This window comes from Periophthalmus magnuspinnatus, unplaced genomic scaffold (genome assembly GCF_009829125.3).
Source record: "Periophthalmus magnuspinnatus isolate fPerMag1 unplaced genomic scaffold, fPerMag1.2.pri scaffold_62_arrow_ctg1, whole genome shotgun sequence".
NCBI classification, from domain to species: Eukaryota; Metazoa; Chordata; class Actinopteri; order Gobiiformes; family Gobiidae; genus Periophthalmus; species Periophthalmus magnuspinnatus.
Window position 1 is genome coordinate 75,751 of NW_022986786.1, and position 20,611 is coordinate 96,361.

General features: G+C 41.0%; 1 protein-coding gene across 1 annotated transcript in view; it reads left to right on the forward strand.

Annotated features, from left to right (window-relative positions):
* The window catches only part of LOC117393638 (vacuolar protein sorting-associated protein 52 homolog), a 39,355-nt gene that overhangs the window by 7,280 nt on the left and 11,464 nt on the right, over positions 1 to 20,611 (forward strand). Inside the window, exons 4-13 of the mRNA XM_055232485.1 lie at positions 644 to 719; positions 2,308 to 2,375; positions 2,710 to 2,885; positions 3,975 to 4,125; positions 5,133 to 5,233; positions 5,304 to 5,436; positions 7,819 to 7,874; positions 15,840 to 15,975; positions 18,826 to 18,981; positions 19,489 to 19,607. Of these exons, the coding sequence (XP_055088460.1) occupies positions 644 to 719; positions 2,308 to 2,375; positions 2,710 to 2,885; positions 3,975 to 4,125; positions 5,133 to 5,233; positions 5,304 to 5,436; positions 7,819 to 7,874; positions 15,840 to 15,975; positions 18,826 to 18,981; positions 19,489 to 19,607 (1,172 nt within the window). The remainder of the gene's footprint in view (positions 1 to 643; positions 720 to 2,307; positions 2,376 to 2,709; positions 2,886 to 3,974; positions 4,126 to 5,132; positions 5,234 to 5,303; positions 5,437 to 7,818; positions 7,875 to 15,839; positions 15,976 to 18,825; positions 18,982 to 19,488; positions 19,608 to 20,611) is intronic.

Genomic DNA, 20,611 nt, shown 5'->3' on the forward strand with positions numbered 1-20,611 from the left:
CGTGTGCAAGACGTTTTACCCACATCCCGGGCGGGTCAATTCAATTAAATTCATTTTATTTTTGTAACGCCCAAAATCACAACAACAGTTGTCTCGAAGGGCGTTCATGTTTTGGTTGATGGGGGAAACCAGAGTACCCGGAGGAAACCCATCCAGACACGGGGAGAAACATGAAAAACTCCACACAGAAAGGCCTGGGCGACCCGGGGATCAACCAAACCTTCTGCTGTGAGACATGAGCCACTCAGCCACCGAGATATACACACAAAAACACAACAACACACAAAAACAAAACAACAGGAAAAATCAGACAAAACAAGAAAAATCGGCCAGGCGAGGAGGAGGAGAGCCAGGCGAGGAGGTGAGGGAGGCGGGTGGAGGAGGGCCAGGCAGGGAGGAGGAGAGGGTCCAGCTGTCATCGGGGCATCTGAAAGAGTTACACTCCACAGGGGGAGTGGGACAGGGGACAACATGTGAATAGCATTGCTGATGAGAAAATAGGACAAAGTAGAGGATAGTGCTCAGGTTGCCATACTTCCCCCAGCTAGTTACTCCTACTGCAGCCTGTCTTATCCCGGGTCAAATGTCATACATGCTTTTCCAGGTTATGCTGAGTGTGTTTTGAGTGTGTGGTGTGTTTCAGGGCGTGGATCTGAGACAGTACTCCAAACAGGTGGAGGCGGAGCTGCAGAGGATCGAGCAGGCCTCCATCAAAGACTGTATCCTTCATTCTGACAGGGCATCTGGAGCACTTCTTTAAAGGACACCTATTATGATAAATCCACTGTCAACAGCTTTGTGTAATTGTTTGACGTCTCATGTACAGTCCCAGGCAAACGTTTGAATGCACATTAGTTTTCTTCTTTATTTCCGTCATTATATCCATTGCAGATTCTCACTAAAGCATCACACCTACAAATGGACCCATAAGGAATGTAGTAAACAAGAAATTAAACTCCAAATAAGAAAAAAAAAAGTTGGTTTTAACCCTGGTTTGCACTTTTGACAGTTCTTGACCCTGACGCGGCACAACAGTGAAGTGAATTTGATGTCAGTATGTATAAAAATGTAGAAAATAATAAACTTAAAGAAAACATTGAATGAGAAGGTGCGTCCAAACATTTGACTGGTCGTGTATTTTGTGCGTGTTTGAGTGGTCTTTATTCTCCTGTATTCAAGACGTCATTGCTCCGATAGACCCTGTTTTGACTGACTGAAAAATGAATTTGTTCTCCAGCTGATACAGGTGGGATTGGGCAGCGTAGTGTATATGAAAAATTGGTAAAGGGGTAAATGTTCCAGCCCACAAGGCACATAGGTGTTTGTTTAATAAAGTTATTTTAGATCAATATTGTGATTTAAAATGTCCAAACTGTAAGAACATCATCATCCACATCAGTGGTCCCCAACCTTTTTATCACCGCGGACCGGCCAACGCTTGAAAATTTTACCGTGGACCGGGGGGGGGGGGGGTTTACTCATTTTGCTAATTTGTGGGTTAAAAACCCCTTAGCATTCCGGGTCATTTTGGTGAAATTGCCTTTGTTCTGACCTCTCCAAATTAAAATAATCACCACTATTGAACCCTCAGTAGTAAATGCACAAGTTTGGGGTCTTTGTAAAGGAAACACCCTATAGTTTTACCCACAGGTGTCAGAATCACTGTAAGTTTGTCTGCTGAGCATTTATACACTTTGGGGCGCAGATTGGCATTAGCTAATGCTAATGATTACACATGATACACATTTGACCCACAATAGCAGAATAAACCACACTTACCGATCAGGAACAGCATCCAGTCCATCAAAACATTAGGTCCCTCTACTCCTGAGTTCACCATGAGATCTTCACTCGGTTCCATGAACCGCTCCGGGTCCAGATGCCTCTAGTTTAACTTGTACAAACCTCCACAGTGTCCTCGGTCGCATACTTCCTTTGTTTTGTCCATTTCGTCATGTTTAAAACGCAAAATTACGCAAAACGTGCGTGGGCCGTCGGAACGCTAAGTGGTTAAGTTGTCGACGCTCAAGTGACGGAAATGTAACCGAGAGAATCCGGTCATTTTTCATAATATAAAGATTTTTCAAAATAAACGATTGTTCAGACTCAGATAATAAATACAACGGAAATAATTAATTATTTCTTGGACGGCCGGTGGCCCGGTACCAATTGATCCACGAACCGGTACCGGTCCACGGCCCGGTGGTTGGGGACCACTGATCCACAATCATCAAGTGGAGAAAGTCATAACCCCCCTCTTCTGTGTTCAGTCATGATTAAAGTGTTTCCTGACCAGACCACGCTCAGATATTAAAGAGAGTCAGAACATTGCTTCTCTCCACAACCAGATCACCGCCTGTGACTCCATCCTAGAGGTAGGTCTGACCTCTGACCTCTGAAGGAGAGGTGCCAGACTTGAAGTGATTACCCCCTCTTTAATACCTCACAGAAATCAGATGTTTCATACATTTGTTTTATACATTTATTTTTCTTGTGCCAAAGACAGAAAACAAATAACATTATTAAATCAACATGCCATAAAATAAATGATTCAAAGTCTGTGTAGCACAAATATCAACAGAAGATGAATCAAACAGTTTGTACAAGTATTTGATTGATTGGAGGCTTTTTTAAATACATACATAGTTGCAGCCTTTGTTTTTCTGACTGTACTGAAGTGTGTGTGTGTGTCTCTCTGTGTGTGTGCAGAGGATGGAGGGCATGCTGAGTGGCTTCCAGACTGACCTGTCGTCCATCAGCAGTGAGATCCAGAGTCTCCAGCAGCAGTCTGTTAGCATGAACGTGCGGCTGAAGAACAGGCAGGCGGTGCGCAGCCACCTCAGTCAGCTGGTGGATGAGCTGGTGGTGCCCGGAGCCATGATCAGGTGCCTCACAACGCGCCACTACACAGTGCCAGATCTACGGCAAATAATTATTATTACTTTATCTTTATTATCCTGAGAGCCCAGTGTGAGTAACAACCTGACAGTACAAACAAAATAAATATTAAATACTGACAATGCAACAAACACACACCTGCACAGGTCCATTTAATACAACACACACACACCTGCACAGGTCTATTTGATACAACACACACCCGCACAGGTCCATTTGATACAACAAACACACACCCGCACAGGTCCATTTGATACAACAAACACACACCCGCACAGGTCCATTTGATACAACAAACACACACCCGCACAGGTCCATTTAATACAACACACACCCGCACAGGTCCATTTAATACAACAAACACCCGCACAGGTCCATTTGATACAACAAACACACACCCGCACAGGTCCATTTGATACAACAAACACACACCCGCACAGGTCCATTTAATACAACAAACACACACCCGCACAGGTCCATTTAATACAACAAACACACACCTGCACAGGTCCATTTAATACAACAAACACACACCTGCACAGGTCCATTTAAAGTATAAAAACAGGGGCAGTGTAAATGTTTATCCCCACATTATTAAAGTGCTGCAGTGACTGTCCAGTTTTACATGTCCCTCAAATGGATTCCAATTTTGGGGAGCAAAATCAAAGCTTTTTTCCCCAGACAATCATGAGATCTGAGATTAAAAGTTTAACAAACAAGTGAGATTTTGAGTCAGTTTTATGTAAGACGCCATTCTTCCGATCTACCCCCGTCTTTACGTCCACTGCGACACGCCCACCATGACCTACACACTTCCTTCTCCAGTTTTATTTTCTTAATCGGTGATACTCGTAAGATTCGGCAGCGGCGCGTAGTTATTTTGGTACAAGTGAAAATAAAATGTGCTGTTCCAGTGTGACGTGCAGCTGTCCAAAGGAGTACCTCCTCTAAAATGTTTACTATGGGCTGTGCTCTCGACTTTACCATAGACACAGATGTAATAATTCTAGCTGGGTAGGGAGGATGACGTCATCATCTGCTCCTAAACTCTCCTAATCACTGAAAACTGTCCGCAGCACGATCCTGGACAGTCCGGTCACGGAGCAGGAGTTTTTAGAACAACTCCACGAACTCAACAACAAGATCAACTTTGCCAAAGAGCTGAGCTTCAGAGAGACTCTGGCCTGTTCTGACATCCAGGACATCGTGGACCGGCTCAAACTCAAGGTGAGGGTGATGACCTTATGGGATTTGACCAGGATATTATCGGCAGCCCCCGTTTTCTCACTAACTTTGTTTAAGCACAATAATGGACGTCTGTGCAACTGCTCAGTCGTCCAGGTCTGATCTAGAGTAAAAGAAAAATTAAAATCTGTCAACTGGACAAAAAGTTGTAGGAGTGAAGACGTTTGGCTGCTTGTCCAAGGATGAGCAGCCAAACGTCTTCACTCCCACAAGTGTCTTCTTCAGTTCTGGTCAGATTACTGCTGGACACTGCCTTATATCTGTCTGAAGGAGGCGCTAATGACACTGAAACTGGAAACAGCTTTTCAATTCAATTCATTTATTTTTGTAACGCCCAAAATCACAACAACAGTTGTCTCGAAGGGCGTTCATGATTTGTTTACAATCCTTCCTTAAACAGGCATGGGGGCCTCAGACGTCATCTTTCCCCCTATAACTCCATCCTCAGACCCAAAGCAAACTAAGGAAACAAAGAGAACAATAGAGCGAGCCAGTTTGCTAATAGGTGTAAAAAGCACCCATTAAGAGCTGTATGAATATGCTAATTATGTCTCAGGCACTGTGCACACTTCAGACAGATATAAGGCAGTGTCCAGCAGTAATCTGACCAGAACTGAAGGAGCCAAACATCTTCACTCTAAAACTTTTTGTCCAGTTGACAGATTTGCATTTTTCTTTCTTTGATAAAGATAAAGTCAAACCGACGATGAGCCTGAATCATTTTGGGCTTCGGAGGATCGAATTCAGTTATCGGTGAAAATGTTGATTATCAGGATCATGGGTGTGACGAAGAGACACACTGGGACTTCTGTGTAAACTGAGTGATACGCCCCCTTTAAAAATGTCCTCTTCCTATTAAATGCTCAGTCCTAACTGTCTTCTGCTCCCAGTCTGTTCACTGGTAAAAAGATGAGGTAAAATGTTCTCCACAGGTGCATAGGTTTCACACTGTGACTTATTTACCGTGTACTTCCTGTTTGTGTCTCCAGGCTGTCTCTAAGATCAGAGAGTTTATTCTACAGAAGATTTATGCCTTCAGGAAGCCTATGACCAACTATCAGATTCCACAGAACACGTTACTCAAATACAGGTGACATTCTGACTTTATTATGTGAATATGTTTGGGGGCTTTTTTGATGCAGACTCTTGACTTTCCACAGATTTTTCTACCAGTTTCTTTTGGCCAATGAGAGAACAGTGGCTAAAGAGATCAGAGACGAGTATGTGGACACCATGAGTAAAATCTACTTCAGCTACTTCAAGTCCTACAGCAGCAGACTGCTCAAAGTACAGGTCAGCCAGATGCCCTCCCTTTTGCATTTATTTCAGAGTATTTGTACTAGTGCATAAGATTTAATTATCCATCCTATAAATGCACTTCTAAGACACTAAAGGTGCAGGAGCTCGTTTTAGTTGCATTTATTTTTCCTTCATAAAATATACTGTAAAGTACCGATTGCTGATATATCGGGTCCAGTGTCTGTATCAGCGAATATCAATTTGTTGCTATCGGTATCAGCTGATATTTGATGTGATCTTTTTGGTGCTGTCCCATTCTCTGTGTGTCCTTTTTGACTAGACTATGGGTCAAAGTGTAAAGCGTTTTATACGAGTCAAAGTATAAATAGAAAAGTGTTATATGAGTCCCTACTGTCCCTTTGGGCCCTACTGTCCCTTTGGTTCCTACTGGCCCTGAACACTCCTGAATGTGACACAAAAGGTTTGTAAAACACAGTGACTTGGAATGGAGGCAGAATCTCTGAGGCAATGACTGTGTAATCCTTCAGTCCAGGTCTGACCCCCTGAGTCGTCCAGGTCTGACCCCCTGAGTCGTCCAGGTCTGACCCCCTGAGTCATCCAGGTCTGACCCCCTGAGTCGTCCAGGTCTGACCCTTCAGTCGTCCAGGTCCAGGTTGTCTCATGTCGATGGTTTTGCTTTGCCTAGAATGCTCCACATTATGGCTTTAAACTTGTCTCATTGTCTTGTCTGTTTATTTTAATGGAGAGAAGCAGATTTTTTTTTTATTATATTGACATATATTGATATTCTTGTGTGAGTTTTACTGATAAGTCATTTTGTTTTTTCTTATATCTAATGTAAACCGTACAGACAGAGCCGTGGGAGACTGTCATTTTGTTTTTTTCCTGTATCTAATGTAAACAAAATGCCACAGAGCGATGTTAGACACTGATAACAGTGTAACGAGGAGAGCCCACGTTCACACAGGATTACCAAACTAAGCCACGTAAAAAAAATACTCTATACGCAACCAAGCTAATTACACAATATTTTAATGATACTCTTGACGTCAGCAGCATATTTTCTATCGGCTCATGTTCCATCCACCATGAAACCAGCAAACGGTGATCCAGCTCCCCCTAAAGGCCGTGGTTAGTACTCCAGCTTTTGTTAACCTGCCAAAAGATACTGACTATTTTAGCCGCCACAGAATTGCACCCGCCTTTGTTTGTATCCGGTCTGTTCAATTAAAAAGGTGTAGTTGATTTGTCAGTGTGAAAGGTGAGTTACACAGAGACATCACACACCCAGCTATTAATAAAATACACAAAAGACTGAAGCCATTTTGTGCTGAATCACTGTAATTATAAGTGACTTTCAGAATGGTCACAATGTACTGCGACGTATGAGTCACACAGATCACAAGTGTCCTCAGCCGAACAGGACCAGAGCCCAGGCCAAGAACGGGCCGCGTTCACAGTGGGCCGCGTTCACAGTGGGCCGCGTTCACAGTGGGCCGCGTTCACAGTGGGCTGCGTTCACAGTGGGCCGCGTTCACAGTGGGCCGCGTTCAGATCACATATGCCGTCTGCTAAATATACTGTTCTGTAGTTTGTTTTTTCTCATTCTGTTTGTCCGTTTAAAAGTGAAAGACGGGTACAGAGAAACGGTGAATAGTTTTTATTTTTTAGTAAATATCTAGAATATAGTGAATAAAATATGACATCGGGAAAACCCACAATAATAAGCCTCAGTATGTAACTTTTTAAAACTTTAATAAAGGCTAGATTTTTCACTATGGGTGTGAAAAACTTAGAAAATCATGTATCCTCATGGAGTGGGATTGCATCTCCATAAACCTGACTCTAAATTGTCCTGGAGGAAGGAAATGTTGTTCCTTTGGGCGTAATATTCCACAGTCTGTTCACAGTGATAGATTGTACGCCAATGAAGGATGGTTTAAATCGTGTAGTTGACTTTCCACCTCCAGAATGTTACATATTGTCACTTTAACAAACCTGACGTAAAAGCCAGACTTAAGTTTGCTTTTTTAATCCGATAAATCTGTATTTCCATCCTGTTTTGATTCTAGTAAAGTGGAAGCAGCACACTTTGTTCAGTTTTTTGTCAGTCATTACTTTAATTACACACTGCATGGGGCCTTGTGTAGGGAGTTTGCACATTCTCCCTGTGCCTGCGTAGGTTTAGGTTTAGTATTGCCACCAAAAACACGCACAGGCTCAACACTGGGGTCAGGAGGTTCTAAACTCAGCCCTTTATCCTGCGTAAAGGGCAATATAAAGAGAGATTCATTTCATGTGGGTATAAATTAGTATTTGCTGATCTGTATTATAAATCAGGGAAGGACACGCACGTTCTGGATTATTACAGCACTTTAACTTTTATCACAAACTAAATCTATGCATCTCTTTCAGTACGAAGAAGTGGCAGACAAGGATGACCTGATGGGAGTGGAGGACACAGCAAAGAAAGATATCCTTTAAACTGCACAAACATGGAGCTGTGTAAGGCCAGCTGCTCCGTGTGGTCAGCTGCTCCGTGTGGTCAGCAGCTGTTTGGAGAGTGGACATCTTAATTCTGGGATTAGGGATGGTTATTGTGATTTGTAGATAATATTTAGTGATATGTTAGAAGTGCACATAAATATCCCTTACACGTGACACCCACACACTGTCCTTGTGCTGTCAGGGGAGACGAGGGTCATGGGTTTCAGAAGCTTCCCGTCCCATCTGACCCCGGGCCTAGTCTGGTCCGGTGGCCAAAACTATTGAGTATAGTTTAAAAAAAAGGGCGCCCACATGGTCTCGCACGTGCTGCTTCAAAGACCGTGACCAAAACAGAACAGAGTCTCAGATAAACCGGTCCCATGCCGGAGTCACACCAGGACCACGTGCAGTCTGAGGGTGGCGTTATGCAATGGAATCAACTTTGGCATCAGCATAAATTCCACTTTATGTAACTGTAATTATAGCTGCTATTTGTGGATGTTGAAACTGAAGGACATACCAGACTTTGGCCGCTGCTGCTACACGATATTTATGAGTAGAAAATTAAAAATAAAGGACCTGTAATTTGTTGAATCAATGTTTATATTGTCAGAAAATCGCTTTGTGTGTAACACTGCTACCTCTTGCATTTTACCTTTTTGTTTGCGACTTCTTTTTCACAAACTGCAATTTGGCTGATGTAAAATTGTGATCAATATTTAGCACAGGGACTATCCACCAAAACAAGTGAGACTTAGAAAAAATCAGTTGATCTGTTGGATACACTTGACCTGTGAATGAAGTACGAGGGAATGGATTTTTGGACTTCATGTTTTCTTAGGTTATGGAACAAAACACAAAGCGAAGTAGAAACATTCAGCAATCCAAGTCTTAAAAACATGAAAAACTGAACTAGTTCATTTTAAACTGTTTGCAGTGGTCCACGGTTAATCCTAACAAATTTTATGCATTCTAAACATCCTCATTATTCACCAGGATGAGTTTATAAGTGCTTTTCACAACTCTCAGAGACCAGACTGGTGTTTTGCCATCAGGGTAAAATGAACAATAACTACCATGCTAACACACACTTCCTGATTATCAGACAATGAAACAGTTTCTAATCAGATGCAGAGAGAGCACAGCGGATCATTCTAATGCCCAGAGCAGTTTTTACAGTAAATCTGTCCTGGAGGAGGAACACGTGGAGGAAAATGAAAGGCCCTGTGTATTTCTCTTTCTGCAAACTACGTTTGGAGAAAGACGATTTTATTTTTTACTGTATACAGTTCACTTCAGCTGTTCTAAAATTAATTGTAAATAACAGGTTACAGAGACCACACACATTTTCAATTCTTAAGTTTTTCTGCACAATCGGATGAATTTGTGTCCTTCCCTCAAACCTCAGCACAGCTTTAATTGCATCTGACAGATCAAGATATTTAAATTCTCACTTGGTTTGGTGGAATAAACAGTCATCGCAATTTTACATCAGTCAAGTGAAAGTTTGTGAAGAAAAGTAGGAAACAAAACATCAAGAAATACAAGACGTAGCAGTGAGCTGTAACACAGAATCTCTCAACTCCATCCTAAATCTTGGACAGTTTACGCACAGAGAAGTCACGTTTCTGACAGTATAAACATGAACTTAAAATAAAGATATTTTCTATGGGAATTATAGGCTCATGTCAAGAATCACACCTAAGAAGTGGATATCCACTAATTCTAATTCGACAACAGCAGCTCTTAACTTTTTAATTTAAGAAAATCTAAATTCACGACAAAAATATACAAATCAAAGGTTATTTATTTATATCTGACCATTTCATTGTTCTAATGTCCTGTGTGACAAGTTCTAAAGTCGGCAGCAAATCCTCCTTTACGCAAACGGTTAATAATAATGTTTTTGTTCCATTCGAAAATATAAGGAAATGTCTAGAAACGCCCAAGAATTTATGATGGGCTGGAATGTTTTTCTTCGGTACATTCAAATGCGCCCCACCCTCCCCTGACAGTGATCACGAGTGAATAGGGCGAACAAATGCCTCCTTAATTGCCGTATACGCCCGACTTGACAATAGAGTAACACATGATAATTATTATTAATTAGACCCAAATATGTTTTTTGTACCTGATTTGGTCATGCAAGTTCAACAGTCCTACATCCTTTCCACGCCATTATATAACCTTTAAACAATTATCTACTCAGTGGTTTCTGAGTACCCCAGCTCGGATTCTAGGCACAAATCTTTACTATCGATACTTTACCGAGAAATTACGCTGGGAGTGTTCTGTATTTATTTATTTGTTTATTTGATTGGGACAGTGCATGTTAATGAACATACATGACAAAAGCACGAATGTAAACACGCCAGATTGTAGCCATACGGCTCATTTCCATCCGTAGTCCCACGGGTCAGGGTCACAGGGATCAAAAATACAGCAACAATAAAATTTACATTAAACAATGATCAGGCCTTAAATACAATTTTCAACCATACAATCTTACAATCTTAGTCACTTTGCACAAAACTCCATTAACATTCACTCAGCTCATTATCCAGACCCACATGCAGCACACAATACTAAAACGGTCCATAAAGGATACACAATATATAATAAACAGCCTGGCACTTAGTGTGTGCAAGTTTGGTTTGCCCAGAGCCAGTTTTTCAGTTGAGCCTTAAATGAATTATATGTTGGGCACTCCCTCAGAGTTAAAGGGAGGCTATGGTATGAACCTCTAGGGTGTAATGTTCAGCAGTTACCATGACGACGCAGCACACACACAAGTAAACACTGCCTGATGATGTTTAAGAGAAAATACAAAATGGATTGGAGCCTGTGGTCAGTCCAAGCTCATGGTCCTGAGAGCGACTCACTGAAAACATGTTGGTTAATGCTAGCTAGCTTATTACTGTAATTTTATGAGAGGGACTTGTGTAAAAGTACAGATCAGCTCACCTGTTTGAGTTCAGATAAGTCAGCTCTTTATGGTCAGATTGTGTCTAACAAAGACTCAGACAGACCAGTGCCTGTAGTTAGCATCAGACCTCCAGGGAACGTTGATGACCTCAGCAAAGAATCAATAGTAATAAAACTGCAAAAATTATGTTATATTTACAACTGAGACAGTGGAATCTACCAAACAATAGTCCACACTGCACATCTGAAAGAACAGCCACGCACACACTGCAACAGCGCCATCTGCTGGAGCATCCTGTTTATTCAGCACATCTGTTTGTCTAAACAAAAACCACAGCACAAGTGTTTCCAACGCGTTGTGTACAGACGCTAATACGACACAGGTCAAGATAAGAACACACAAACAGGATTATGCACACATGCGCACACACAGACATCATGCACACACACACTATGGACACACACATGCGCACACACACCCATGCACACACACTCATGCATACACACATACATGCACACACCCTCATGCACACACACATTATGCACACACACATTATGCATACACACAGATTATATACATACAAACACACACACACACACCCCCACATACACATGCACACACACATTATGCACACACACATGCACCCCATGCACACACATACACATCATGCACACATACACATGCACACACACCCCATGCACACACACATCACGCACACATACACATGCACACACACCCCATGCACACAGATACATCATGCACACACAAATGGACATTAAATTGTGCACATGCCTTATTATAAACCAGGTCATTTACAAATGAACTGTTTTTTTGTAACAGTCGCTTCATATCTGACCGCACACACAGTCCGACCGCACACACAGTCCGACCGCACACACAGTCCGACCGCACACACAGTCCGACCGCACACACAGTCCGACCGCACACACAGTCCGACCGCACACACAGTCCGACCGCACACACAGTCCGACCGCACACACAGTCCGACCGCACACACAGTCTGACCGCACACACAGTCCGACCGCACACACAGTCTGACCGCACACACAGTCTGACCGCACACAGTGTGACATAACTGATGCTTTTGTCAGATTCCATTCTGTAGATCAGCTCTGTGGATCATTCCAAACCTTTGACATGTCACTGATTTTTGCTGACTCAGTTTGGTACACACAAGAGGAAGTACAGTACAGTACTACATAAGTACAGACATCACTATCACCATGAGCCTATAATTAGTCACTCCTAGTTCCATGTCATTCCAGATGGTTTTGAACAAGGCAGCCTCCGAATTATGCAACTGTTTTTACACTTAAATTAACAATATACATTATATTATAACAGATTATAACTACAGCGGCGTCAAGTACACTCGGCACAAATGTATCTGGAGGTGTCTGTGTATGTGTCTGTGTGTGTCTGTATGTCTGTGTGTGTTTTAAGACCTCTGTCCTCCGCAGACCTCTGTCCTCCGCAGACCTCTGTCCTCCGCAGACCTCTGTCCTCCGCAGCTCAGACCTCTGTCCTCCGCAGACCTCTGTCCTCCGCAGCTCAGACCTCTGTCCTCCGCAGCTCAGACCTCTGTCCTTCGCAGCTCAGACCTCTGTCCTCCGCAGACCTCTGTCCTCCACAGACCTCTGTCCTCCACAGACCTCTGTCCTCCACAGACCTCTGTCCTCCACAGACCTCTGTCTTCCACAGACCTCTGTCTTCCACAGACCTCTGTCCTCCACAGACCTCTGTCCTCCACAGACCTCTGTCCTCCACAGACCTCTGTCCTCCGCAGCTCAGACCTCTGTCCTCTGCTCAGAGCTGTGACCGTCACAAACACGACGGTCCCTCTGACTCTAAAATGAGACACACAAACCTTAAGGCTCATCACAGAGCACAATCATGACAAAATAAAAGTATTTACTGGACAGTAAAACAATTCAATTCATGCTTAAAATTGCTGTTACCCTTAAACTAGCACTTTATGACATCACAAGGTGAAGCATTTTGAGCTTTGGAGATGGAGACTCAAACATGAATGAAACGAAACACGACTCCAGGTCTGTGTGTGTGTTTGAGGAAACATGAGAACATGGCTGGAGCTCACAGGACCTTTAAAGGTGCACTGTGTAACTGCGTCTGTTTCCATGGAGACGTGTGGAGAGTTCACCTTGTGCTGTTCCATTCACTGCACCAGTGTTTGTGCCCTCTGCTGGCATGTGGTTAGGCCTCGGGTGAGATCAAATCATATTTATAACATGTATAACAAGAGCTAAATCAATATGTCCTCAACACAGAAGGTTCCACAGTGCAGCATTTACGCACAAGGAAGACCTCAAACTACTGTGTAAATTAGTCATGTTTTGGCTCATGTTTATACTACGGTTGCTCGGTAACGGTGATGAAATCACCTCCACCTGTGTCATAACAACCAGGAAGTAGCACCACAACAATTAAAAAAAAAAAAAAAAAAAAACTAGAAAAAAGTGAGTCGTTTAACGCGTCACTTTAACACATAAAAATAACCTCTAGATCGATGTGTTTGATAAGTAACAGGTGTGTGTGGAATATCACAGTGTCGTCTGGTCTAATCAGAATTCATCAGTTATTGAGCCGTAACCAAACCTCAGTGAATTCCTTCAGTTTCTGTCTTGTGTTATGTAAAATGTTACAGGAGGTGACAGAGTTCATCAAAACTTTATACTTTTATTTGATCTGTTCTGTCTTTTGAAGTGAAGGAAATGACACAATGAAACTTCTAAAATGGTCTCAATTATCACGTCGTATGATGATATTGTTATCTAAATAATTAGTCACCTGATGATCTTGACATTTCTTCTCGTTCTGTTTCATCAGTCAAATGTTTAGACTCACGTTCTCATTCAGTGTTTCTTTCTTTTTCTTTGTGTTTACTCTACATTTACATAGATGCATACGGGAGCGACAAATGTTTGATGTAAGATAAATGTAATTATGTAGTGAAGACAAACATGTTTTTTAATGTTCAAATACCCAAAGTGGCCACTCTTTGCTCTGTCGACAGCTCAAACCCTCGTGCTTCTCTCAGCTTCAGGATGAAGTCTCCTGAAACGGTTGTGGAGTTTCAGGGTCAAAGTGCAAATAAGTGGTCAAATTAAAGGGCCACTGTTTTTTAAAATCTATAACAAGTATTGTTTTTGTTTACTACATATTCTGTCATTCATAGATTTGATGCTTCATAGAAATAAAGAAAAAAATTAATCAAAGTGTGTCCAAACCTTAGACTGGGAGTGACTTGGTACAAACACATCCTAAACTCTGGGGATGCCTCCTCAACCTGATTAATCACAATTACATCAGATAAAAAATGCAGTCAGAACTCTTCATGAATGACTTTAACCACAAACCCGCAATAAGACCAGCCAAAAGGCATGAATGCTTCAGTCTGCCACTAGAGGGCAAGCCTGAGAGCGGAGCGTCTGGAATGTACGCTGTGGAAATGTTTAAGCTCTGCATTTTTGTGGTGGCTCACGTTTATTAAAGGGGCCATATCATCCTATTGTCTGATCTATGTTATAACACTGTTTCCTCGTCACAAACAGACCTGGAGTTGTGTTTTGTTTCATTCTCACATGTTTAACACACAAACTGCAGATTTATGCTGAGTTCTTCTCTCAAACAGAAAACACTGTTCCACCTTGTGATGTCATCATGTGGTGCCATCAAGTGCTCCACTGTGTTTTTAAACTCCACACACCTTCACTTCTAGAATCATTGGGATCATTTCAGACCCTGGAACCAATGTGAATCTCGACTGAACTAAAGGTAAAAAGAGCCGTTTGAAAACTACCACTTCATGACATCACAAGGTGAAACATGTGAAGGCTGAGAATCAAAAGGCATGAAAGACTTTTGAGCATAAAATTTACTGGCAACATATTACAGTAATATTCACATTCATTTAAGAGTTGGACCTGTTACAGTGTTCTTTTAATCACATGTTTAGTGTTTAATCGCACGTTTAGTGTTTAATTCCACGTTTGGTGTTTAATCGCACATGTTTAGTAGTTAATCACACACATTTAGTGTTTAATCACACATGTTTAGTGTTTAGTAGTTAATCACACACGTTTAGTGGTTAATCACACACGTTTAGTGGTTAATCACACATGATTAGTGTTTAATCACACGTTTAGTGTTTAATTACACATGATTAGTGTTTAATCACACGTTTAGTGTTTAATAACATGTTTAGTGTTTAATCACACATGTTGAGTGTTTAATCACACATGTTGAGTGTTTAATTGCACATGTTTAATGTTTAATCACACATGTTGAGTGTTTAATCACACATGTTTAATCACACATGTTTAGTGTGTAATTACACATGTTTAGTGTGTAATCACACATGTTTAGTGTTTAATCACACGTTTAGTGTTTAATCACACGTGTTTAGTGTGTAATTACACATGTTTAGTCACACATGTTTAGTGTTTAATCACATGTGTAGTGTGTAATTACACATGTTTAGTGTTTAGTCACACATGTTGAGCGTGTAATTACACATGTTTAGTATTTAATTACACATGTTTATTGTTTAATCACACATGTTTAGTGTTTAATCACATGTTTAGTGTTTAATCACACATGTTGAGTGTTTAATCACACATGTTTAATCACACATGTTTAGTGTGTAATTACACATGTTTAGTGTGTAATCACACATGTTGAGTGTTTAATCACATGTTGAGTGTTTAATCACACATGTTGAGTGTTTAATCACGCATTTTTAATCACACATGTTTAGTGTTTAATCACATGTTTACTGCCTGTAACAGCTGTAAAGTTCTGCTCTGAAGTGGCTCAAAAATCCCAAACTGTCTAATGTACTAGATTGAAAGTAAAGTTTATGTTTTATTTTTTAATTCTGTCTTATAACTGAGTAAACTATAGAGATATATTTTGCCATCCATGACCCTTTTTACCTTTTTAATTCCACCCCTTCCTTGGCTCTGCTCCTTGACTCCAGAGCAGGTTTCTTCTCCAAACCTTCTCTCAAGAGCAGAAACACCATCTTCACTTTGGGCCAGAGGGGGGCGATACTGAGCCCCGCAGAGCTGGAGGGGCCCATCCTCGTCCCACACACGGCCCAGAGAGGAGACTGCCGGGTGGGTTCTACATGGGACCGTATGTTCTCACAGGCTGTGTGATAAAGTGTTTATAATCATTATGATAAACTGTAATAGTGCATGGGTGTAGGCTTGGATTAACATGCAGTGAAGGGACTGCCATAAAAAACTATTATTGAGGACCATTATATGTGTACAGTTTGTTTTTCCATCGTTTGATGCGCTTCAGTATTGAAAATTGACATTTGTAAAATGGCTCACACAGAATCTCAAACATAAATACAATTTTAGATCTTTAGATTTTACATTTAAGCATGAATTCTGGCCCAAAAGCCAGTTTTCATCACACGTGACTCTGGTCTCGTGTTTTGTGTTTTTCTTTCATTTGACAGAGCAGAGCATCGTCCTGCTCTGACACCACAGAGTCACTGGTTTAGTGCAGCTTTAAGGTTCACACATGGGGCTGGTTTAGTGCAGCTTTACGGTTCACACTTTACATGTGCAAATTTTGGACTGGAAGATTTTTTTATTTTTGTGAAATCTCTGGTCAGATTTTTGGTGGTCCTTTATATTTGAATTTCTATATTGAAAGTGACAGAGTTTGGGCCACGGCCTTGAGAACGACCTGTAGAAAAAACAAGGTGAATTCACTGATCATGTGATCGTGTGTGTGAATTTATTTATTTATTTATATATTTATTTGACAGGGACAATGCAATCTGACATAGTTACAACATGAACATTGCAGCTGATGTGATGCATATAGAGTTTGTAGCAAAAGCTAATTCTCAACTCCCGTCCCTGGTTGAGCTTCTCCACAATTCACCAATATGCAAAATATATTAAAACACCTGCCCCATAAAATAGATACATCAGTGCACAAAAATACATTCAACACTCACACGTTCTCTCTCTCTCTGTCATACTGCCTATTTACAAGTGGGTACAGTTTTGACTCATTTTCAGCCAGTTCTTAACCCTAGAGGTGAACATTTTCAACTCAGAAATGTTTTTTATTTCAGTGGGCAGTGAGTTCCACAGTTTGCAGCTCTGATATGAAAAGGCGGACTGTCCAAAAGAGGTTCTGCGTTGTGGGATTGTACAGTTCTTGTTTATGGTGCCTCTTGTCACTCTGGTGCTGTTTAATCTTTGTATAAATGTACTGAGTGGTTCTGGGGCCAAGTTATAAATACACTTAAAACATAATTTAAGAAAACATAAACTAGTAAAACTTTCAAAACTTAATAGATTATATTTTTTAAGGATGTGACAATGATGAAAACGGATTGGCTTTCGATCCATAATTTTGATTGCTTGGTTGTACAAAGAACCAATGCGCTTTGTGGCTGAGGGAGCTGCCTGGGCCCATGCTGTCATGCAGTAGGAGATATGAGAAAAAATCATACCATGCATGTACAGCAGGGCTGCCTGATTTGGAATATATTGCCTTATCAATTTAAAACAATTTAGATTTCTTTGTATTGTTTTGGCTATACTCTTAACATGCTTATCAAATTTTAGTTGGGGGTCTAAGACCAACCCAAGATATTTCAAATCGTTAACTACTTGTATTTTATCATTTTGTAAATTTATTTGAAATCTTTGGTCTACATTTATTTTTTTAATAGAAAAACACATAGAAGTAGTTTTTGCAAAATTTAGAGTCAGCTTATTTTGAGTTAGCCACTGACTAACCTCAGCCATGCATGCGGACAAAACATCCGCCGCCTGCTCTGGTGTCTTGGCGGGTGCATAAAAAACTGCGTCATCCGCATAAAGTTGGCAGCGGACACCTGGGCAGATCAAAGGCAAGTCATTTATAAACAGACTAAACAGCAATGGTCCCAATATGGAGCCCTGAGGTATGCCCATGCGAATATTTGCGAATGGAGATTTATTTTCGGCCACTTTAACACACTGTTTCCTATCCTGAAGGTAAGAGGCAAACCAACAAATTGCCTCAGGGGTGATATTGAATGATGTCATTTTTGATAAAAGCAAACTGTGATTAACGGTTTCGAAGGCTTTTTTTAGATCGAGAAACACAGCTCCTACGACCTCACCTCTATCGAGGGACTTTTTTATATTTTCAATAAAACAGCAGTTTGCTATTTCGGTTGAATACCCTGCTCTGAAACCAAACTGCTGCGAGCTGAGGAGCTGATTAGCCTCCAAGTAGTCAGTAAGTTGTGCTGCTACAATTTTTTCGATTACTTTGGACAGTATAGGTAAAATTGATATTGGCCGGTAATTGGACATAGAATCTGGGCTTCCTGCTTTAAAAATTGGCACAATCACTGCTTTTTTCCAACCTAAGGGAAATTTTGATTTTTTTATGGACAAATTGACTAGATGTGTCAAAGGTTTAACTAATACATTACTGTAGCGCTTGAGAAAACAGCTATTTAGATTATATACATCATTTGATTTAGAATTTGATAACTTTTTTATTATCCGTGTGACTTCTGTGTCATTCACTTCTTCGATGCAAAAATAATTCTCAAGGTGCGTTAAAGGTGGTATATTCACATAATCAGTATTCTCAAAACATTGTGCCAATTCTTCAATTGACTGGACAAAATGAGTATTAAGGCTGTCAGCCATAGTGGCACCGTTATTAGAGCTGATCATGTGTGTGAATGATTTATTCACTCCATTTGAAGGTGTAATAATCTCTGCTGAGATTGGTCTCGTATAATCTCTGCTGTTTTATTTATTTTATTTAATATTTATTTAACCAGGAAGGTCCCATTGAGATTAAAAACCTCTTTTTCAAAAATGCAGTTGCGTAACTGTGGCTCACGACGGGGCGTTCAGTCCAGATCTTTTGTCTCTTGGACGTTGCTCTTATTCCAGACTAAACTGATGCATGTTGTGTTTTTATGCCAGTATCCTTACGAGACGCTGTTCCGGAGTCAGCACTTCGCTCTCCTGGACAATGGCTGCCGTGAATTCCTGTTTCTCTGTGATTTCTTCATGGTCACTGGAAACTCCGCCCTCGACCTGTTCAACTGCATCATGGGAAAAACACTGGCCATGTTCCTGGTACTCTACACTGCTTTTAATTAGTAACACGTTTCATGTTTTCAGATCAGAAAACTGCTGCCTTTGAAGTTGAAGTATGAAGTTGTTGAGTGAAATGACTGTATATTACAATATAATATAATGAATGATGTCGTTTGAAGATGGTGGAGTCTAAATGTGCACGATTACTCAAGTCTGTGTGTTTTCATGTGAATAACATAATGTAATATGGTCACAAAAGTACAGTGTGTCGGGCGTGTCGGGCAGATGAAGATGAAAATCAGTTGTTTTGGTTTTTTTTGGCAGTATTCAGATAGTATTACTGCAATAATACTTTGCCCCCTGTATGTAGGATTACACTGTTAGATTGTTGTATTTTTACACAACTCTTTCCTCTGCCTGACCCTTAACCCTAGAGACCGGATGTACAATAGTAAATCTATTTTTCAGTTGCCCTCGTCCTTGAGTGTTGCATACTGTGTGTGCATGTTGTGTCGTGGTTTGACCCTCTGTTTTGTTTGTTCTTAGAAAAGCATGTCCACGTATGTGTCTGACTGCTATGACAGCATCGCCATCTTCCTCTGTATCCACATCATTCTGCGCTTCAGAGCCATCACTGCCAAGAGGAACATTCCTGCCCTGGACAAGTGAGTACTAAAGATCTACTATAACACACCACAGCACAGTTCTAATAAACACAGAAGAGTTCTATCAAACACAGAACAGAACAAGAGGAACATCCCTGCCCATCCCTGTGAGCATCAGCGCTCGTCTGCAGGACTAACTAAAGTTCTACTATAAATACACCACAGAACAGTACTATCACACATTTTCCCGGTGACCTGCTTGTCACTATGGCAGTTGCTTTATTTTGAATGTGACACAGTTTGGCATCAAGACTGTGTACCTGATTTTTGCCCCTATATATTTGAGGTAAATGTGTCGAGCCCCGGGCTTAAACATGGCCGCCCATTGAAATGAATGAGCCGTGCTCAATGGCACCTGTCGCGAGTTTATCCTTTAGCGAAACAGCCTTTAGAGTTTAGAGATTAGCGAAACAGCAAGAGAGCAAACAGCAAGATTTTAATTGATTCATTATTTTAATAGATTCATGGTCTTGCCTTAGGACAGATATTTTATAAAAGATGATCTTGAGGTCAAAATAAGTCTGCTGCATACAGTCTAATTATAAAAAGTGTTTTTGTGCGATAAAAGTACAGTTAGTGTCACGGCTCAGCTACGGAGTTTTTAAATAATACAGATAAATAATACAGTTTTTAAATAATACAGAGTTTTTAAATAATATTTTACAAAGGATTAATTAACAAATAAAAAAGTGAATTAACTAAACTGAACTTGAACTAATTACAAACAGTTTTTAAGTTACACAGCGTTTGTAATAACAAGAACAAAGTGTCTGAAAAAACACAAGTCAAGGCAGTCAGCCACGAAACAATTTACACACAACGGATCAACCGCCCCGAGCGCCGTTACACCAGCTGTTTTATTGGACACGCCGCATCAGATGGAACTCCTAGGATCGGTGCAGTTGTAAGATGGCAACGGCCAACTAGAGTCCCAGCGTAAATTGAATCGGCGAATCGAGATCGAGGACTCACCAACAGAATTTGCAGGTTACGTCACAAGAGGG